The 23,598-nt window shown below is 32.1% G+C and overlaps 1 protein-coding gene across 1 annotated transcript; it reads right to left on the bottom strand.

The window, feature by feature from the left end:
* Positions 1 to 1,683: 1,683 nt before the first annotated feature.
* On the bottom strand, positions 1,684 to 23,579 carry LOC111060151 (peroxisomal membrane protein PEX16). Its single transcript, XM_022347798.2, has 6 exons — positions 23,374 to 23,579; positions 20,592 to 20,832; positions 11,133 to 11,305; positions 8,833 to 8,966; positions 7,464 to 7,567; positions 1,684 to 4,569 (listed from the first exon to the last, which is right to left on the bottom strand). The coding sequence occupies exons 1-6, from the start codon at positions 23,495 to 23,497 to the stop codon at positions 4,311 to 4,313; spliced, it is 1,035 nt and encodes a 344-aa protein (XP_022203490.2). The 5' UTR covers positions 23,498 to 23,579; the 3' UTR covers positions 1,684 to 4,310.
* Positions 23,580 to 23,598: the final 19 nt, after the last annotated feature.

Genomic DNA, 23,598 nt, shown 5'->3' with positions numbered 1-23,598 from the left:
AAGGCAAAATATCGTACGAAACAAAAATCGATGTTTGTGTGCGGGGCTTAACTTGTGTGGCAGTAGGCTTGACACTAGCACAGAAAAAAGAAACAAAAAGTTGTTCAAGTTCAGTACTCCTTGCCACTAGAAAAGGCTTAATATTAGATAGGCTTGACAGTAGACACTAGGAAATGTAGACTAACGTTTTCATCGATAAATCCGTTATTCTTCCCAAACTAGAGTGATCTACGTCAAGAGGATTTGCATAACCCAATAAATTACCTTTTATTTATTCATTCATTCAAATATTGACGCAGACTAGTTCAGAGAGCGCCATAGGTATTCAATCTTCAAGGATTTCAAACAAGATTGCCATCTTTTACGAATATTTGAATGGAGTATCAGCTATCAAAGAAATAATTTATTGAACAAGGAGAATCAAGCCAATATTCAAATTGGATGATTCATTCCAATGTTTTATTTCAATTTGTGATTTTAGATATGTGTATAGTGTTGAGTGAGACCAGAACATATTCAAATTTTCCTTCACATATAAATCATATTATTTTATCTTCTGGTAGCCGATTCAGTTATGTAAACATTATTCAAATGATAGGTATTATATTCTAAACCATTACTAGATCATATTAATAAAGGTATAATTATTAATACCTGTTGAATAAAAACGACTTGATATTGTCAAAACCACTCGATAATATTACAACAATTCGATATAGGCCTACTAGTTTCGGTTGTTACGTCATTATCAATCTCTAGTAAACTCGATTACTGGTTGAAAGCTAAACGAATTGTTTAAATAAAACAGTGGTTTTGACAATATCAAGTCGTTTCAATTCGATATGGATATTTACCACAAAATTACCTTCACAACAATACATCAAGATTCGGCGGTTTTTTCTCTCCCAATCATTTTAGAATGATGAGAGCTTGCTATACAAATGTATGAATATTTCTCGATTGACGGTGGTATCAACTATCAACATAAGCTTGTGTGAGGTTAGCACTATTTTATTTATTTACTCAGTCCCATTCATCAAGTCAGTTTCATTCATTAAAAAACGATATAGCCTCATCATATTTCCACTGAGGGTGATGCCTTATAAGCTCTATAGGCTTGTGCGACAGTAATGGGATAATAATAATAATATCGAGATATTTATCTTGGGCCACTCCATTGTTTCGGATGAACACGTTAATTAACCTAAAAAGCAGTCGTTAAGTCATGTCAGAGGCCCTAAAATTGATCAGTTGCGACCTGAAAACTCTGACACCAGACCTGAGCCAGCCAAGTCACTCGATATTATTTTTAGTAATGGGATGATAATGATAGATGGAAGTACTTACAGCTTCAGGTGGGTGACGACCTATAGGTCATTATGTTTTTGTAGCTAATACATTACTTTATTCATTTTGTAGCTATATACTTTATTCGATCTAACATCGTTCTATTGAAGCTAATCATATTTTTACGAAGGTGATGTTCACACATGTCTTAGACATGTGTGTGGGTGAAATTGGAGAGATGATGAGGAATTAAAGGACTTAGGGTGTATCCCGAATTTCCGAACCACCAGAAAGAGATTTTGAAATTTTTTAAATAGATTATCTTAAAATATGGATAATATGGTATGGAAAGATGAAGTATTATGTAGTTATAACACAATGAGACAATAGTTTTTAAAATAATAATAATGTCTTTATTCAACTTCTCACCATTGTCACATACAAAAATATAATAGCCTAAAATAGTTGTCAATCACATAGATTTATCGTATAAATTTTGAGAACAGATACAACAACTTATTTATCGAAATCTGGTTTTTTAAAAGTAGAAAAACCAGAAATTTTGAGACAAAGGCTCAATAATATTGCTTGAATTCAGACAAATAAAAACGAGGAAAATATTTATAATGGTTTGACATTCAAATAGCTTTATTATATCAATTCTAATAAGATTATTCTTGAACTCAGCTATTTGGAAAAATCTCGTCATTTGAAGTGAATATAGAGATTTCAAGTCTGAATAATATTGCTTCGATACAGGTGGAATATAAATATAATCATATCAAAATGTTTAGACTTGATTTGGCTTTAGCAACTTCTGTAGAAAGAGATGGTGAATATCCTTTATACATAAATACATTATTGAAATATAACCAATGATAAATATTACCAGAGATGAGGTAGTTACTCCATAATAACTCAGGCCATTGCTCTCAAGCCATGAGTATCGAAACTGAACTTAAATTGAACGTAAATTGAACTATCTCAGTTATAAGACTCAAATCATTTAGTAAATAATACTCTGAATATACTATATTCTAGTCGTATTTCCTTTGGAAGTTTATAATTAACAAAACAAGTTAAAATAATGAATAAAGTTATTGAAATTACGTTTAACTTCAGAATAAATAATCTTATATTTAAAGAATATTTGAGTTCAAGACATAACTTACAGATTCTTCGCAAAATTTTATATTGGTAATGAACAATTTGATTCATTGAATAGTTAATGCAGGATTATATCACTAAATAATACCAATTTCATTGAGCGAAGAGCTAACTAAATTTGTGTTGGAAGAATAATTGACTGTTGAAAATGATCGCTAGACGGTAAAGAAAGTACTTTAGACAGTAAGTAAAAGTTTTAAATTATTTACTTAATATTTGACTGCATGTCGTGTTTTAAATACATAGAAAAAAGTGTAAGAATACATCTTTTAATAAGTATATCACGGAAAAGTTGTAGGCTAGTAGGCCTACAAATTTACAAGCTCTTAAAATACAGATAACCAGAAGTTTGAAAAAAAAATTGATTGTTTGTTTCGTAAATTTTTAGTTGCCATAATAGCTAGTAAAGTTAGTTTTTGGCATACATTGTTTCTATTAATAATAACAATATGAAAAATTGTAGTACCCTTTATTATTTAAAATATAACAACGATTAGTTTCAACTTGAAAATGACCTAAGTTAGAAAAGACTAAGAAAGTGACTTAAGGTCGAAACTAGTCGTAATATTTTAAATAATAAAGGGTACTACAAGTCTTTAAATTGTTCTTATAAATTTGTAAAAAAGTAGCCCATTCAAGTGAAGTGTTTTTATTGTTTCTATTGTATGTTGATGCTCAATTTTGAAAATATAATAATATATTTAAATAAATATAATATTTTTTTATTATAATTTTGGAAAAATAATTGTTACACAATTGATCAAACATTATTTGAAACTTATCGGAATTGATTGTAAGAACTGGCATTTTAAAATCTACAATAGTGGAAGTAACAATTTGGATTTCTGTAAGTGGAATTGTCAGTTCCAATTCCTTCAAACTCTGAAGAGATTCCAAAATGTCAAGGTTTCTTCAACAAATTTTGTGTTATCAATAATACATATGAAATGTTTATTAACCATAAATAATAATCATTTATTTTGATGCCATAATGTTCTACACACTCAAAAAATTCTCGTAAAACAATAACATAAATAAATAAGCACCTATCACCTCAAAAGAATCATCAAAAAACCATCCATTTTTTGACATTTGGAATGTCGTGGAAAACATTTATAACAAACACATAAAACAAAATTACACAAATCTTACCTAATACCTTTTTGATTTGACGAATTTTTCAAATTCATTCACTGAAAACCCTTATATTCATATATTATTAAAGTAGCCTACACCTACCACTATGAAGATGATGATTACTGACCAAATAAATATTAGGATATCAACACTATTCTTAGAAGAAAATTCACAGATAGGTAGACCATATCTATTAAAGATTTATGAATGAAGTATAAAAATCCCTCCACTTAATCTTTGGGTGATAGCCCTCAACCGTGCATTAGATATAATAATTAATGAATCCAATACCTAATAGAGCTACAAGGCCTCAACTCAACCAACTCAACTGTACAATATTCGTTTATTTAACATTCCTTCTCATATTCAATTTGAAATATCTCAGATTAATGTATCGATAGACCACACTCTGCAGTGCTACTCTAGATACCTCAAAAAAATCTAGTTCTATTCCAGATTATTTTATACGTAGCTTTACTATACTACCAGAAATCTACTATAGGAGGCGGTGGCAAGAGAAAATTGGCAAATCTGTCGTCCTATCATTTCCATTTTGACACGTTATTTCCACTGATTTTATAATGTGAATTTTATATCAGTTTTATGAATTTATTGGTGAAAAAAACATTATTTCAAACTTTCCCGTTGCAACGTACCACACCCGCCCTACATTCTTCAAAAAAGTATGAGAAATAGATTGGTTTTGATTTAACCACAGTTCACGAGGACCACAGATAGTAATAGGTCTCCTGCCAGTGCGGCAGATACCTAATGAGCGGTTCGGCCACTAGTCGCGTGAGAGGAACAGTTTCAGCAACCGCCGTCAGAGTTCGCTCCAGTCGGCGACGAGTGATGGCGTCATAGAAAGGCGACCGAAACAGGTAGCGAATCATGCTGAGTTTGCGTTGAGCTATGATGTGCGCATGCGCCGACTGCTGTAGGTTGCCGTTGTTTTTAGAGTCGTCTAGAAGTGCCAGACTGGAAAAGAATTTGATTTTCAATAAAAATTGATGTAAAAAATTAAAATTTCTCATTTTCAGACTGCTGAAGATGGGACACAGTGTTCTGAAACGCGTCCAGACTTATCAAGTTAAAAATACTTTTGTAAGAGTGAAAAAGTGTTACATGAAGTTTAGTAAATTTGGTTTATTCAACTAACTCACATAATCAAAAATTTAAAACTCCAATACTCAAGTAATTCAGATTAAAATGTATTCATCCATGCCTCAAAGCAATATTACATAATATTTTATTCATTTATTTATTGTATAAAATACTATAATCATAATATAATTATGACATTGGAGGAAAAACTAGGCTGAGCCTGTACCATTTCTCTCCAAAAATTTTGATAAAATGTTAGATTATTCCAAAAGATAAGGTTATGTAATCACACACTGCTTCGTTACTTGATTTTCGGTTCAGGAATGATGATTTAAAATTTTGAATTTTGAAGGTTGATTTTAAACTCTAAATGAATCACAGAATGTATCACAATGAATTAAAAACTCTAGAAATATTTCAGCTTACATTCTAGTGTTGAACATGATCAATCTAAAGTTAATTGAATATAAATAAAATTAATAAAACGTTTAACATAACTATCTACACTTTACTCTAATTGATTCGTTATTGATTCATACATCATCAAAAATGATAGGGAGAGAAAAAAATAAGGTAACCTTGTGCTATTCCTCTCCCAAATTTAGATAAGGTTACACATAGTCCGAAAATAGGTTATGGCCGGTTGCAGAGTCGCCACATAAAGTTAAAATCAGGCATTTAACTTATTTATGAAGGCATAACTCCACTTTTCGTTGCACAGATGTTAAAGTAAACTATAACTCCCATAAAACTAAAAACGCCCAATTAGACACATGATTTCGTTGCAGAGTCGTCAAATAGAGCTTATTTATGTCTCCAATCGCTAAAAACGATCATTTAAGTTATGGGCCCGAAGTCGTGCTGTTAAATCCAAATATCGGGGACCGAGCCTCGCTCTGGAGTACAAAAGCATAAAAAATGTATTACGAAAGAAGAAATTATAATAACATTCATACAGAAATGTTCTATCTAATCACAGTAAATTGAGATTAATTCCCAGAGGAATGCAAAAATTTCCCTCACAAAGGCCCATTTGCACAAAAGCCCGTTAAATTTTAATCCTGATTAACTTCACGTGAACCAAATCAGAGAAGACCATTTTGAAAAGATGGATCTACTGGAATTAATCAGGATTGAAAATAACCCGGCTTTTTGCAACCGGCACTAAGTACCTGATTGAATGATTACAAAAGTTCAACAGCTGAGTCATAATTTTGACACAGGCCCACACACATGAACTCGCTCACTCACTTCCATCACCAACAGACGACGAAATAATAATTATTATCAGCTGTTTTTCCAAGGTTGAATAATAATTAGCCTTTTAATGTCCTTCAGCGAATTTTCCCAGGGATGAGACCTAGTGCAATCGAATCTTTATATTACAAACCTACTATGTTCTGAATTTCGTGAGAATCGTTAGATCAGTTTTCGAGATCCGGTGAAATACAAACATATGAACATCTAAACATCCAAACATCTAAACATATGAACATAAAACAGAAGTTGCTCGTTCAATAGTATAGGATATCTACTCCCACCACATGCATTTTAGAGGTTGTGATAGCTTTTTTTGAAAGATGTTTACGAAAAACGATCTGTATATAAGTGAATTATTTTTCTCTCCCTGTTATTTTCAAGTTGTTTATAAGCTCCAAATCGCTATGGCACCAAATAAATATGGTGAGAAATCTCGCCAAAAGCCAAGAGTCGCCGCCATATGGTTTATCAATTTTATGTGAGCTCTTTTTAGCTGCGTACACATATACGCGCCTCCAACCCGCACCGAGCACACTCCGCCCTCGTACTGCCCTCGTTCCTCCATCGCACCGCAGTCGCTCCACCCCCGCTCTGCAGTCGCACCCATCATGAACGTTACGGAAGATGTTAGCTCTTCTCGCGTTCCACTCTTGCTCGCCGGTCGATCATCAATCGCTCTGCTGGAGTGACGTTCGGTTGCGGAGCAGAGCGAAAGTCTGTACGCACCTTTAGGTATGTTCACAGTGATGTCGATTAAACCTTTCCCCGATGCCAGAACATTGGTTGGATAAAAGCATGTACGGAAAAAAGTGAATAGAGCTGCAGTGTGACCTATGTGTGATGCTAATTCGAGATATAGCTAAATGGGCTTTCGCAAACGACTGTGCAACGACCAACCATTTATTTATGTGAGTGATTTTAAACTACAGTATGTCTCACATAGCTATGTTTGATTTTATGTAACGACTCTGCAACCGGGCAAAAAATTTAGATGCTTCAATGAGATGAAACTAAAGTTTGTAAGAAATGAGTTGAGACTTGGAAAAAAATATCCGTGTTGCCAAATTGTGCAAAATTTCAATCTCTTCATGCAAGCCCATATGACAGTATATATTAAAATTGACAACTCTGCATCGACTGTGTTGTAAAATTGAATACATCCTGTTGAATGGGCTTGCATTAAAAGATTGAAATTTCGCACAAGTTGGCAACACGGATATTTTCACCAAGTCTCAACTTATTATTTAATACAGGTTATAGTTGTGATTTAATTAAATAAAAAGAGGTACCTACTCGATAATTTTTGTTTTATTTAATTGAAAGTAAGAGAAGCTTACTTAATGAAGCCTATGTTTGATTGTGTGAGAAGTGTAGGCTATATTGAATAAATATTGATTGATTTATTAAATCTGATGTTTGGATTAGTCTCAATGAAGATTCAACATATTTTTCATGCAGAACTCTCTTATGAATTTAAATATACTGCAATGAAAATGAATGGGACATACCTTATCAAATCCAATAGAAAAGAGTAGGTCCAAGGAGCCCAAGATTTGGTACCATGCACGTACATAGAGCCCAAATGCAGAAGAGGCTTCAGAATAAACAGGGTCTGGAAAATAAATGGAACATAATATTTATTATTGAATTATAGCAAAAATAGATAAATTCAAAACATACATTAAAGTATTCAGAATAAACATGAGTTGATTTGGGAGCATTGGTGATAGCCATGAAGTGAATTGAGTCTCCCTTTATAATAAATCAGTAATAATTTGAAATCAGAAATATTACTAATCATTCTTCCACTAATCCATTCTCTTCTACTGTAGAATAATGTAGACTATTTCAGAGACTTCGAGGCTGAGACTAGTGATTTCATATTTCACCAAACTTCTCTTCTCCTTTTCATTCTTAATATAGGGGCAACGAGCTTCGCTCGTTATTTATTTATTGATAAACAGAACACAATTCTTAAAAATGATTGGGGAAGGACTAACATGCATAGTCCAAAACTGTTTCTTTTCACCAAATTTCGATTTATACACTATAAATGGTCCAAAAAGTGGATTATGTTCCACACACTTAAATTCAGGTTCAATTTTCAGTCCAGATATTTAAAAACAGAAAAGTTCTAATTAAGATTGTTTACAAACCAAATTGACTAACAAAATAACACTCACTAATCACTTAAAACTGTAAAATAATTATTAACTTTGAATATTATGATATACCATTTGTCATGTCAACAAATCAGATTATTTTGATCGAGTCTATTGAAATTTCTAGATCTCTCGCGAGATACGGTAAGCTGATTGATTACACAGCTAATCTCCCACACAGGCACATCTTCTGTTATAGACAGACGAAGAAATTAACATCTGTTTTTCCAAGGATGAATTATCCTTTTCATGTCCTTCAGCGAGTTTTCCCAGGGATGAGACCTTGTGCAATCGAATTTTTATATCATAAACCTACTATGTTCCAAATTTCGTGAAAATCTTTAGAGCCGTTCTCGAGATCCGTTGAACATAAATAACCATATAAAACCAGATATATAAATAACCAGATATAAAAATAGCCAGATATAAAAATAATCAGATATAAAAATAGCCAGATAGCCAGATATATGAATATACGAGAGCTATTCAGAAAGTAGATTACCGGTACGTTTTTGGATTAAAAAACTAAGTACAGAAAAATTTCTGAATAGCCCTCGTATATAGAAACTAGTCGCTTAATATGATAGGATTGGAGGAAATCTTATTCAATGTATACTTTGTTTCTGATTAACCATAGGACAGGAAAAAACGAATTCAATTGCATTAATTAATTTACTTAATTCACTTACATTTATTAATTTGAATTTATACTCACTTCTCCAACTTTTTGAGCCTCGTTCAGTATTAATTCTCTTGCTTCCCCGTTACAAGCTCCACTTCTACCCGCAGCGGAGCTTTTGACTGAAGATGCTGCCGGAGGTTTCCAGGTTCTCATGCTCATGTCTTGTGCTGGAAAAAATTACAATAAACAATATTATTTATTTTTAGCACAACAAATGAAATTTATAAAATTAAATAAAACATTCAAAACTATGTCTCTGTTATTTTATGTATCAATTCGATTTCATTCCATCATGCAACAATTATTATACAACTCTGATAACATAACTCAGCTAACTAACTAGCTCAACCTGTTAGAATAAGTCTTTTCTCACTTCTTATGTTAATGAAGACATTTCATCTGCATTTCAATTAAGACAAAATCTACATCATAATATAATCTACACCATTCGATCATTTTTTTCATGTTATCTACGGTTTAAGTAGTGAATTATTCTGTTTTATTCACCTTACAATTTTTCCAACTCTTTTCTAATATAACTATTTTATGGAATTTAAATTAATCAAGGGACGATCGAACCTTACTTTGAACTTTATTCAATCCTATCTACTTATCATGTATCAAAACTGAAAAGAATCTAGAAGAGATTTTATAATAAATAATAAATAAATAAATGTTTATTTCCCCCAAAAATTAAAACTACAACATCAATTACAGGAAATATTAGATAAACTACAATTACATACAATAGTTAGTTACAAAAATTCATATAATGTGTCATCTACATGTTTAGTTTTTTCTGTGTGGAAATTGACCTACTCCACTATGGCGTACCATGTTCTAGAGTAGGTTATTTGTCAAAAGATGCAATCTACAGCTTTGGTTGAGTTCCATACCAGTTTGAGGTGATCCAATACATATTTCTTCTCATTTGTGGAGCGTAGTTTACAATAATTCCTTGGTCATTTGACTCAAGCACTTGAGTCCACTTTCTAAAGAAATGAGATAATTTCACATCCGGATGTAGAATTTCGAAATCTACAGTTTGTAAAAACCACTTTAGTCCTACTTCCCTTATCAAGATCATTATAACATCTTAAGTCAGGTATTGCAGATGAATTTTGGGAATCTATGCTTGGGTATAAACACGTTACTGTAGTTAGTTCGAAAAAGTGAATAGAATGCTGTTTGGATGGTGTAAAGTATCTTTTGGTAAAATGACTCAAGTCCACTTTATTATGTCATCGTTTTTTATGGACCAAACAACTTAACCTTCCGGCAGTCACGCTGTTGTAAAAAGTACAACAATGTCAGTTGTTTTGCTGCACAAAATTATTGAATGGGGTGGTGTCAGTGAATGAGTCACCTATGCATTCCAAAACTTTTCCCCCATCACTCCACTGAGTTGCAGTATCAACCGAGCAATGGTTCAGTCTTTAGGTGTCATTCAGTGCATAAGTCGTACTGTGCATAAGATAGGGAAAGACTGTATACGGTGACTGTAAACGAACCAATAACACAGAATTGATGGCTTTGCTTGATGTACCTTATTGGGCTATGAAATGGTAATCATCCAAATGTTCATAGGCGTAAAATAATCCAAGAAGATGGAAGAAGTAATTATACAATTAATTAATATGTTTTGACAGTAAACAGAGTACATAACACTTGCAAAATTGGATGTTGTAAAAATACAACACGCGACTGCTCGTGTGATTCAGTAGGGCGCGACTACCGGAAGGTTAAGTCCACTTATGTCATCGTTTTTCAAGGACCATTCAACTTAAGTCATAATTAAATCAGTAGTTTTTATTTTGTCATTACTTTAGAATAATAGAATCATGAATAAGTATATTTTGAACCTACTTTTTTAAGTTTAATTGTGATAGGATCAAAAATATGCTTGAAGATTATGTTTGAAGATACAAGAAAAGTTGGACTTCATTTTCTCAAAACTGCAGTTTTGGACTTGAGTGCTTATGACATAATAATAGTCATAACATAATTATGACCAAGGAATTCTAGAACTGTGGTGAGGAAATCCAATACATTAATAATTATTTACTTATACTTGCGGCTTTTATTGGCAGAGAGATCCTCGTTCTAGAGAGATGCTTTGCCTTGTTGTAATACTCTATTTTAAACATTATAACCTCAAGTTTATAGGTTTAGTATATCGGTAGAAGTTTTCATGAGAAAATTCCACTTTCACCTCCTAATCTGGATAGGCCCATTCATTGGCCATTTGAGCCCAAACATGAATGAGTCTTTCTGAAGAGTAAAGATAATCTTATGAAATAAATTAGTAGCTTACTATAACTATAGTAACTTACCAGAAGTTACAGTTCTGATAGTACGTCCTGAGCGCAGTGCAAATGCATTATTGGTGGGTTGGCTGCACTGGTTGTCATCGTCAACGAAGTCCTGGCGTTTGAGCGGCTCTAGCGGAGGAGTTGGCAACACTGTCTCCTTGTATTGCACTACCAACAGTAGTCGTAGGACACATCTGAAGAATATTAGGAGTTTTATCATTAATAAAGATGAAGGAAAAGAAAATTGGTCACTTAGCAAAAATGTGAAGCTATCTTTATTTAGGTAGTCTACAGAAACAATTAAAAAAAAATGTGTTTAGAACGTTTTTCATTAAGGGACAACAGAAATAGGAGGAGATGAAAATAGATAAAGAGAGATAAGTGGGAAAAGAAATAATAAGAGATTGGTGAATCAGACAAATAATGTTCTAACAAATAATTTGAACAATGTTGGAGAGAATAAGAAAAGAGGATAGAGGAACTCATTTAGAAACTCTTTCTGATAATCAAGTCAGATTCTAGAAAGAAAACCATAGAAATTGACAATTTTAATATAATATCAACTAAATATAATTTTATTTCACAGCACAAAAGTTATATTATTGCGATTACAATACCATATTATCACCGATTTAGAATATTTCAATAAATTTATAGTAATTTTCATGGAGGTTTTTATTCAATAAAGAATATTACTATATTGCATTTATTTGGGGTTTTCATAGAAAAACATTAGTTACCACTCAACAATGGAATTGATTATGGAAAAGACTCTAAAAACCAATTACACAACAAGAAATATAATTAAATTTCATTTACAATGTATTTTTAAAAGCACCTAAAATTAAATAAATTGAAACCCTTCCCGCTTTACAAAAATTGATTTCGATATGACCTTGACCTCGACTTTTACACTATCGACCATCGTAACGAAAGACCGGTAGAGCTACTTATAGGTTATGTTGTCTTTGTTATGTCGTCCTGGAATACATTTTGGTTATGTAATTTCTCAATAATTATTTGAGCTATGCACACTTCTAATAATTGTAACTAGTTCTGTAATAGTTTCAACTTATTCTACAAAGTTTCTTTGTTAGTTTCTTACGTAAGGACAAAGCTGGAAATGACGAGTTTATTTCCCAAGTGGAATTAGCATACTGAAGATCAAGATCATCCCATAAAAATAATGTTTTTCAAGAAGATAGCAAACACCTATCTTTCATTGCTTTATAAATATCCGTTAAGAACTCAAGCCGTACAAACAGGTTGGTTTTCACTATTATTAGCATAATGTAAACTTTAAGCTGATTGTTATTCAAGTCTTTAATAGCCTTTTATCATAGAACGTGATTGCATTTAGCAATATGGTACGGTAGAATGATTGATAATTTATCATTTTTTACGATTTATGCATATCATAACAAAGTAATTACTCATTAATATCCTATTCAAGTCAAATAAGATTTAACATAGTAGATTTGTTTATTATGCAATCTGTAGAGAAGCACTCATAAAATTTACAAGTTCTCTTAATGCAGATTAGAAAATTCTAGATTTCAATAAGTAATATTCTAAATGCCTAGGCTAATATCTATAATTTCATAGATAAAGATATTATTAGCTAATATGTTTATTTCTAATGTAAATACAGGAACTAATAATTTATTAATATAATATTCTAATAAAATAAATGAGCAGTTTCTGTATTTTTTTGCATGTAATTTAGTTAATTACAGTAACATATTTTCATTTTTGTAAAGCTTTTATATATTTCGTTTTTGAAAAAAATCAAATATCCAAGCCAGCTGGTGACAGGACAATAAGACTGGAGACACACGAAGTTTGCTATCTCTTCATAGTGAATGATTTAATAGAATCAACAGTTGCCAACAATTTGTAATTGAAATAATAACATTTTCTCGAATTTCGAGCTTATTTTCAATTTTAGGTTAAAATGTTACTGAACATTAATTGAAGAGATTTTCATGCTCAATCTTTCCACTTGGAATTTTTTGTTTAAATTGTATCTAAAGCCTGATAATTGGGAATCTAAAATCAAACTTTGCATAGATGGGGCGGAGCTCCTGAAATTTTTACAGATATGGGACTTGTGGCAGTTGATAGAGCTTATCAATAACTATTTTGGGTATAAATTTGATCTAAATCGTTGGAGCTGTTTTCGAGGAAATCGCGAAAAACTCTGTTTGTGACAACATTTTCACCATTTTATCTGCCATCTTGAATTGCATCAGATCGAAATTGTTCGTTTCGGATCCTTATATTGTAAGGACCTCAAGTTTCAAATTTCAAGTCATTCCGTTAATTGGGAGATGAGATATCTTGTACACAGACGCACATACACTCATATATACACACACACACACACACACACACACATATATATATATATATATATATATATAGACCAATACCCAAAAAAAAACACATTTTGGACTCAGGGGACCTTGAAACGTATAGAAATTTGGAAATTGGGGTACCTTAATTTTTTTCGGAAAGCAATACTTTCCTTACCTATGGTAATAGGGCAAGGAAAGTAAAAATTAATATTTTCAGAAAATTTTTGTTTTACTAGATCAACAATACCATGAAGAATTCATCCTCTAAATCTCGTGGATTTATCTCTTACCGAATTTGAAATGTTCTGTCCAAAAGATTTAAACTTCAGGCGCTCATATCTCAAAAAGCAATGATCGTAAAAAAATGATTTCCTGAGAAAACTTTTTCATTTTGATAGCTTGATGATATACAATCGATAAACTTGGAAAAATATCACGAGTAGAAAGTTTATTTTCAGCCTTTGCACAGCTTTAAGAATGTATTATATTCACTTTCTGCTCAGTAGAGCAGCAATCCATTGGGAAGCGCAGCTCAACGCTCGAGTGATAAAGATATTTATCTTGCTTGAAGAATACTTTTTCAAGGTTTCAAGACTTTAAAAAATCTTCACGGCAATCACTTCATTGATTCATTGACAATTGTTTAACAACCAAATAAAGTCTGCTTGTTTGTATATTCCAATAAAACAATAATAAAAATTTGTAATGGTGTAACAACTAAACGGAGTATAATAATTGTGATTGATTTAATTAAGTTTAGAAGTATTTTTTTAATTTAAAAATGATTTTTGTGTGTTTTGAATTTTAAATTGAGTGTGTAATTGATGAATGTTAAGTGACACATAACCTAGCTACATTTGGACTGTTGTATAAATTAGAATTGGAACCGTTTTGGGCTTATAAGCCTGTGGTACTTTTCTGTAAGTTGTGTAATTCTGAATGATTAAATAAAGTATGTTGGTTGGTTGGTTATATTTCAATAACAAAATATTTATATATTTTTATCGAAATGATTCCAATAAAATTCATCGTGTTCAGTTTCCAAGATGTTTCATTCAATAACATTCACTTTTTTTAAAAAACAACTTAAAATTTTAATCAATTTTGTAATTTATCGTTAAATTTCAGGGACCAACAGTAGGAAAGTGGATCCTTGTCCTGGAAAAACTTATCGGAAAAGGCGGCATCAGTACAGTTCTGAAGAAAACTGCAATCGACCAATGTTGCTTTGCGCCTATTTTCTTAGCAGTTGTGGTCTCGGCCATAGGAATCAGTGGCGGACAAACTATTAACGAAGTCAAAACTAATTTGCAGGAAAACTACATCGACATATTACTCACAAAACTATCAGGTAACTTTAAAAACTTGCTATGAAAATAGTGAAAAAATGTATGCAGATGAGAAAATGTAAAAATTATGAACCATACTAGAAAATTGGAAAATCAGATTGAATTGTAACAAATTTTCTACGGGATTGAACAGAACATAATTATTATAATTTATCCCTTCAAGAGAAGCATTAGATTAATACTATATAAAATACAAGAATATTCTATTTGTTGGATAAGACAAACACTTTTATTGAAATAACAACTGTACAGGAATACTAGATATTGTCCAACCACGGATTTAATGAAAATCGATAGACCGATTTCGATCGGTTACACCATTATCAAAGATTGCCAGAGTTTACCAGATATTGATAATAATTTCTCTGATTGGCAATGAATTGTAACCAGAGGAGTTTATTGACAAAACATATACCTAATTGTTATATTATACATACAAAATTGTTAATACTAAACTTAGTTCTGATTATGATACCCCACTATAATAATATGTGTCACAACATAATGGTGTAACAACTGAAACCGGTATCTCAATTTTAAATGAATTTTTGATTGGACAATATCTAGTATTTTCATTTAGTATGGATAACTACCACAATATCACATTCACAACTACTCAGTAATTGAAACAAAAATAATATCATTTTTATATTTCAAATTAGTTTTCAATTCCGTACCTTCTTGAATTAAGCTTCTTACTTCAAGAATAGTTATTTGTATATCTAGAGTGAAAAGTACAACTTTTTCTCCCTGAGGGAAAAAGTTTGAAGCCCGAGGCAAAGCCGAGGGCAACAATTTTCCTGAGGGAGAAAAAGTATTTTTCGCTCGTGATGTACACAACATTTTTCCTCCATCTACATTTTTTTATAGAAACTGCAAATTAAATCATTCTAATAACTTACGTATTGGTAACAATGTCTCCTAACAACATAACCTAAAAACTAAAACCTAAAAACCGGTCGTCTGATAGGCACTGCTGATTGCGCTATCTATCGGCCAAAGTTGTAACAATCATATCAGCTGAGCTACCAAAAATGGCTGACTCCAGATCACGCGGTCTGATTTGAATTGCAGAATGCAGATCAAAAATATTTGTTGGCTGGTATTTTGAATAGAATAAAATATTTTAAAAATTGTATAAATTGTTATCGTCTACCAATATTAAGAATATAATATCATACAAACATATATTTCATGAGTTGATCAAATTTCTGGTTGTGGTATTGAATTCAGTTGACTCAATGACAGACACCTCTATTACGCTTTCTCATCTGAGCTTAGACCTTCTTACCTATTACCATGTAAGTTTTTTAAATAGAGATGCTTCCCATGTTATTTAAATGGAGTCACTTTTACTCCCTAGGGAGTTTTTCTGTTTTTTACTACCTAGAGCGAAAAAGTGACACTTTAGTATTATGTTTCAGGGAGTAAAGTAAGTACTTTAGACAGTAGGTGGAGGAAAAGTAATTATTGAAAAAAGTGGTACTGAAAGAGTGGTATATTCTTATTTCAATGAAGACACAGAATATAAAATTGATTATTCAAATATTGATGGACTAGACAAGACCATGATCTAAAGTTTCTTTGTAATTCTAACGAAAAACAAATGAATTATATAAGTTTCATATCGCACTAGTAAAGACAAGGAATATTGAATAAATATTTCAATAATATTATAAATTACATATGAGCCTGCGCTCAGGCTTATGCCTTTGCAGATTTCCCCCCTAATTTCTGTAAAATGTTCTGTTTCTTTCTGGTTTTGTACAATTACAATAGCCTAACTTTATGTAGTGGTAAGTTAATTTCCAAAAAGTGTTTGTGAAATTTCTTTGTTTGTTATGGTGGAAATAAAATATTTCATTTTCTTTTTTTTCAAATATTAATATTAAATTGTTATATTTCATTAGTAAAAATTGAATGAGTTTGAATAAAAATTGAGTAAGAATTGAATAAGAATTACTCAAATAAAAATTTGAGTAAAAATTGAATGAGTTTGAATAGTACAAAAGCAAAGAAATAGATCATTTGCAAATAATACTTTCTCTACTTGATTTGCAGGTGTGGCCCTTGTTTCAAGTGTTGAATTTCCTGTATGTTCCAACCCACTTTAGAGTACTAGCCCAACAAACTGTGGCTATAACCTGGAATGTTTATCTGTCGTGGAAACTGAGCTACCATCACGAGACAGTTCCCGAAATGCCAATTCTAGAACCTCCAATAACAACCGATAGTTCTCCCCCGGAATGAAAAATACTATCCATGAATCTGAGAAGAATTTAAAAAGTCAAGAATTGAATATAAATATTTCTACCTGATTGAAGCGAATCTAGACAACCAAGATCTAGATCAACCAATCTAGATACCAAGAAACTTGCAATGAACTCTTTGAAAACAACTATTTGATTTTATTCCAGTTTACAAACTTTATCCTTATATTTATGCAGGTTTTAAAGTAATGAATGAACTTCAGATTTAAAAAAAATCAAAACTCTTTATTTGTGTTAAAACTTGTATGAAGCGTATTGCTAAAAATAATAAATAATGAAGAATCCTGTAAGGTATGTTGATCTTTTTTTAAATTTCTGAAAATAATCCCGTGCAAACTAGGCCTATATGCCTGGAAATATTTATTATGGGAGACATTCATAACTGAAATTTTGAATAATAATAGTTGGTAGAATAACTAATTAATCCTAAAATGTTTGAGAAACTAATTAATCCTAAAATGTTTGAGAAACTAGTCCACTGAATTAAAAAATCATGTTGAATTTTTAAAGTAAACTGACCGAATTTACCATTTTTATATCCATTGAATTGAAATTTTATTTGTCGGATTTGGAACTTTTTAGTCCTGGAATAGCTCATGAATGTAATAAAATAGAGAAAATTGTTGATAGAATCCAATTTTATGTTTGATTAATTAATCAATTTATTTCATTTGAATACAAGTACTAATCATGTAATTCCTCAAGACTCTAGTTTTCTAGCATCAGACTGTATCCTTTGTTTATGTATGTCGGGTATTTGCTTGTATTTGTTTAACGAATTGGATTGGAGGTGAAAGTCCTTAATGCCATTAAGTAGATTGCTACAAAATGTATTGAAATTTTGAGATGAGGTGAATATATATTTATTTATTTATTACAGAACAACTATTACAGACTACAGGCATTAAGCCCAAAACAGTCTTCACTAAAGACTAGTTTTGGAATATGAAGTGATTCCCACTATTTTAGCGGTATTTGAATAAATATTTGTCATTGGAATTAATAATCTATATTTTTTAATTCATTAGGCCTAATTTAGCTGTCTTTGAGATCTCACTTCCCCAAATGGAGGTTGATAGATAATTTCAATAATAAGCTCAACTTCAACTACCTTAAATCAGTAGATTGATTTTCAATAACTTTTCAAGTTACTAATACATTTTCTATTCCAGATATGGCCAGCCGCGCAACTCATCAACTTCTACCTGATTCCGCTGCATTTCAGAATACTGTTTGTTCAACTAGTGGCCATTGTATGGAACTGCTATCTGTCGACCAAACTCAACACTACAACAAACTTGGAAGCTGTTCCCTTGAAGTTGTCTGAACAATGACTGACTGCACGCCAATTACGGCTTAAATGTAAATTATGCTTTCTTTTTATGTATTATTAAATAGTTGAACTAGAGTGTGTTGGTTTCTATTCTTACTTTCACTCCTTAGATGGTAAATAATGAAGAAATGGAAGATTGGAATCAGTAACTTACCAACTACTAACTTTCTATATGTCAATTAATTCAGTAAAATAAAGAGTAGGAGCTGGAATTACTTGATATTTATAATGGAAACTACTTATTACAATGGGAACTAATAATTACAAATGAAACTATTTTTTCAATTTTTGATGTTATTTTTCAAAATTATTCAATCATTCATGAAAGAATAATTGTTAATTATAAAAAAAATTAATAGTTAATTTATCAATAAGAACATCATTTTATTTTTTTGTATATTTAATTACTCAATTCTGTAATTACTTATTATATATAATTGCAAAGAAATTAATTCTCAAGTGATTTTATTTATTTATTAGGTAAGCTCAAACAATAGATCGGAAAAGGAATAACAAGCTATTGCCCAAAACTTCTTCAATTTCCTAATTTAGTTTCAAATTGTCCAAATATTATACATAGGTTATGTCCATTTTAATTTCGGTTCTACACCAAATCACAATCTGAAAATATAAATTAGAATAAAATAGTGATATTGATACATACTTTCAATTAGTAACTAATAGTTCAACAATTATTGATATCAAGGTTCAACTTTATAGGTATACCTCCTCACTATCAAAAGCTTACGGTGAACCAGAAATGGAATTTATCGAAGTACACTTATTGTGAGATTTTTGTTATAAAGTCAGCACCTGATTAACAATAGCTTGCTATCCTTGTCTGTCATTAGACAAAGCAGATTGCTCTATCCCTTTCTACCTCGGCAATTTTTCAAATCGTTTGTTGAACAAAACAGATTGCTCTATCTCTTTCTACCTCCGCAATTTTCCAAATCGTGCGTTGACTATGAAAAAACATAATCAACTACCAAAATATTTTATCTCAATATGAAAATTTATTATCAAATCTGCGCTCCCTGCTTTGACGAAAGAAAGACAAGGATAGCAACAACAATGTTAATCAAATTCTGTCTTTATAACGTGGATCTCACTATACAGTAAGAACTCTAATCACAGCTGTTTTATATATAAGGCGGTTGTAACTGAGAATCGGCAACCCTGTATTCCTATCATTTCCTCTGACTATAACGAGAATGTCACTACAGACAAAAGGGTTAAAGACATGATTTTAACAAAATATTAGGCTGGCCACTAACGACAGGACATGCATGATGAACATGTGTGGACACACGTCATGTCGTCATACATTGTTGTGTCATCACAGTGAGAAACTTCGAATACAATGTTTTGAGGTCAGATTTTTGTATCTTCGATATCTTGTTGTTTCTTCGTCACTACCTACTCTATATGAAACTGAGGGCCGGTTGGAACAGCTGGGGTCAGAAAATTGGCTTTCCAAAACGGGGCGTAGTCGCAGCTTTTAAAACAGTAGTCATAGTCTCATTTTCTCATTTCTATAATTGGAAACGTTTTTCCTTGAAAAAATAAGGCATTCCTAAATAATTCAAAATAGCTGAAACTTTACACTATTTTCTCTTTATTTTATTTTGTGTTCAATTTTCTAGTTTTTTGAAATTTAATTCAAACATGACTATGACAATGACTGCGCCCCGTTTTGGAAAGCCAATTTTCTGACTCCAGCTGTTTAAAGTCTAGGACTTAGCTACATCTCGAGCTCGGAAAGTGGCCCTTAATCATCCTTATATAATTTTGGGCATACATGTCGTCATACATTGTTGTGTCATCACACAGCGAAAGCCTTCGAACACAATTTTTTTGAGGTTAGGTATTTATCTACGATTTTTTGCTTTTTCTTCACTAATCTATTTGAGATTACATTTTTTTGTATTGTTTTAATTTGTGATTTTTCAGTGTTTTATTTATCGTTATTGGTTGTTTATTTTGTGTATTTTGCTTCTTGCTGATGACAAACATGCATGATGAACACAGTCATGTTTTATTTATCGTTATTGGTTGTTTATTTTGTGTATTTTGCTTCTTGTTGATGACAATCATGCATGATGAACATGACTGTGTTCATCATGCATATTCTGTCGTTAGTGGCCATCTTTACAGACTGTTGTACTCACTTGAACGCCTGTATGGTAGCAATCAGTATCCACCTGCCCTTCTCGCCGTACACCTGGCGAGCGGACAACTCGACGAACACCTCCGAGTACTCGAGGACTGTCAGCCATGTTTTGATGGAGTTGCCGGCATCAGGGCGCCTGCGCAGTTTGTCGTTGAGGATTATCTGGTCGTTGACCAGCGCCCACAGGTTGGAGATGCAGTAGACCAGCTCAGACAAAATTGCTGAGTCACTCACTTTGCCTGCAGGACAGATATTTGATATTTATTCAATACATTTTAAATTTAATTATTATTGATCGAAAGTGCTGAAGAAAATATCACCAGGCCTGTTTGCTCTTAGGCGTATGACCAATGTGTGTGGGCTGAATACACTGAAAGCAATTTACTACGCATTGGTTCATTCCAATAATTATAGCTAATAATAATAATAGCTTACGGCCTGTGTATCTATGGCTGCACATCGAAAAAAAACTTGGAAAAAAATTAGTTCAGCAGAAAAGAGCACTGAGAAATATTATGAACATTAAAAGGAGGGACTCGGTGAAACAATTTTTTTTCAGCTAGGTTTATTGACAGTCTATGGGCAATATGTTTTTGATGTCATAATGTACTTTAAAAAACTCCCTGATTTAGAAAGAGAGAAGTAGTATTTCACATATATATAATACTAGATCCGGAAGAATAGTACAGAGACATAATTTAGAATTTTTCAAAATGAAGACAGCTATCATGGGAGATAAATATTTTAACATGCTGCCCCGAAATTTAAAATCCATAGAGGAGTTGACAATTTTTAGAGCCAAGCTGAAAAAAATCTGATAGGATTGTCCTTATATTCATTTGAAGAATTTTTACTTATTTGATTGTGATGAATTTGTTATTGACTGTTTTGTTATTTTATTATGTATGACGTTATTCAATGTATCTGTAGGCCTACATTTGTTGAATAAAAATATTTGAATTGAATTGAATGCTGGTGTGTTCAACATCTTCAAATCCCCCGGCAGCCTATTGAAGATCCGAAAGGCCAATGCAGGAAATGCATCAAGGGTCTTTGACAAGCGACGGTATGGCACATCTATGAGACCTCGACTTCTAGTGTCGTGACCATGGAAGTCACTCCTCGTGTTAAACTTTTCAAGATTTACTCGCACTTACACAGCACACAAGTAAATGTAATGACTGTAGATGGTCATTACACTTGTGGATTGGAAGAGAGGTCGACAATGATCCAGAAATCCACTAAAGGTAATAATGCGGATGGCCCTCTTTTGCAGCTTGAAGACATCTTCACATGCAGAAGCATGACCCCACAGCAGCAGTCCTTAGCTCAGTATGCTATGAAAAAGCGCATGGCACAATACCAGCAATTAGGGCCTGCTCACCAACTGCGTCAACTTCCTAAGCAAATAGGTGACTCGTGACAACCTCTTAGGTGTGAGCCATATGGACTGGACTGATCAACTTGAAATTTTGCATATAGGTTCTTAATTCACCAAAGATGGTTACAAATCTATTTTCAGTTCTCCAGTCCTTGCGGAGCACGGGTTACGTGATATTAAAAATTAGAAATCATATAATAGAAAATTAAATACATTAATTAGGATATAATATAAGTGAAAATACGTGCAAACGATGGGATGGAATGAATTGAATGGACAGAATTTAGAAGAAAGTGAAAAATATGAAACGTTCAAGTGGCAGGATTTTAAGACTAGATGAAGGGGAGAGGATGTGGAATAAAGAGAATTAATGATATAAAGGAAAATGCAAGACGATGCTAATGAGAGTGAGGCATGTTGGAAGCGGTATAGGGATTGAATTGAGTTCATACAAGTTCAGAAAAAAATAATAGAGAAATAAATCAGACATGATAATCAAGTTTCAGTAATCCTATCTAAGACATTGTTAAATCAAAGACATTATTCAAATATTGAAGACAAAGTATTCAAGTACTGTATGGAAGACATAATTTGAGGTGTTGTTATTACACCTTATTATATAAGAATACTCGCATCACAAGTTTATGGTTGAATACTTGTGTGTGTGTGTGTGTGTGTGTAAACTGTAAAAGAGGTAAAAAACTAATAACTTATTCATACAAGGAGAGAGGTCTTGGTACATTGAAAAGACATTTTATATAGGCTACATTAAGAAGCCATAAAATATAGGAGAAAGACTTTCATACACTTGAGCACTGAAAAACGAAATGATTTTATAACTTGCTGTAGGGTACGATTTACGTTTTTTCGGGCTCTTTCTACAAGCAAAATGATATTTTCCGCTTGTTAACATCATGCATAGCATCTTATAGGGCGCATCTATATTGCTTGTAGGCCTATAGGTTCCCCATTCATAAAAGGCAATGCAATTTGTTAACGAGCAAAAAAATGCATCAGGTCTATTGTGCTCAACTTAGGGGCCAACCCGCCAACTAAATAAACAGCTTGGAATTTTTTATTGCCTTTCGCATATATAATTCAGCATTGCAGTATAAAAGTTTTAAAATTATGGCTCTATAGTCTACAAATAAAGAAATGTACTTTCTAATCAAATTTGGGTGTGGTAAATTTAGTATTCTTACTCCAGTGTAGACCTATTAAAATGTTATAGTTAAACGTGAAAAAACGCATGTTTCACTCCTGAATGAGAATATCTTCAAAGAGCTTAAGATTAGTACTTTGTGTTAAGGAGTAAAATGATTATTCGAATGCAAAGTAAATTATACAAATTAATTAAATGTATGAGATTAAGTAGATCAACTGAAACAACTTTTTTTACCTGCAAGCGCATAAGATATCCATTTTACAGCTGTTTCTATGTCGGAAATTCTTTGAGGATTCTTACAAACCCATTCCTTGTAAGATTTAAATACATCTTCAATTGAACGAACAACTAAAGCCATTATTCTGTTTAAAAAAATCCTACATGACTGACAATTCCATTCCAAACATAACCTCAATTTTGCACGGTCGGTCGTCGAAGCAATGAAGAGAAAACTATAGA

This window comes from Nilaparvata lugens, chromosome 12 (genome assembly GCF_014356525.2).
Source record: "Nilaparvata lugens isolate BPH chromosome 12, ASM1435652v1, whole genome shotgun sequence".
In the NCBI taxonomy this organism is placed as follows: domain Eukaryota; kingdom Metazoa; phylum Arthropoda; class Insecta; order Hemiptera; family Delphacidae; genus Nilaparvata; species Nilaparvata lugens.
Note: the sequence above shows the minus strand (reverse complement) of the source record. Positions and strands in the feature narration are given on the sequence as shown.

What these genes read in the sequence shown, in the direction of transcription:
- LOC111060151 (XM_022347798.2), bottom strand. Translation starts at nt 23,497, where the DNA reads ATGGCTTTAGTTGTTCGTTCAATTGAAGATGTATTTAAATCTTACAAG. An exon ending in GCTACCATACAGGCGTTCAA is followed by an intron (nt 11,306 to 20,591) that starts GTGAGTACAACA and finishes AATATTCTTCAG; the next exon opens with ATGTGTCCTACGACTACTGT. An exon ending in TTTCTATTGGATTTGATAAG is followed by an intron (nt 4,570 to 7,463) that starts GTATGTCCCATT and finishes ATTCTTTTCCAG; the next exon opens with TCTGGCACTTCTAGACGACT.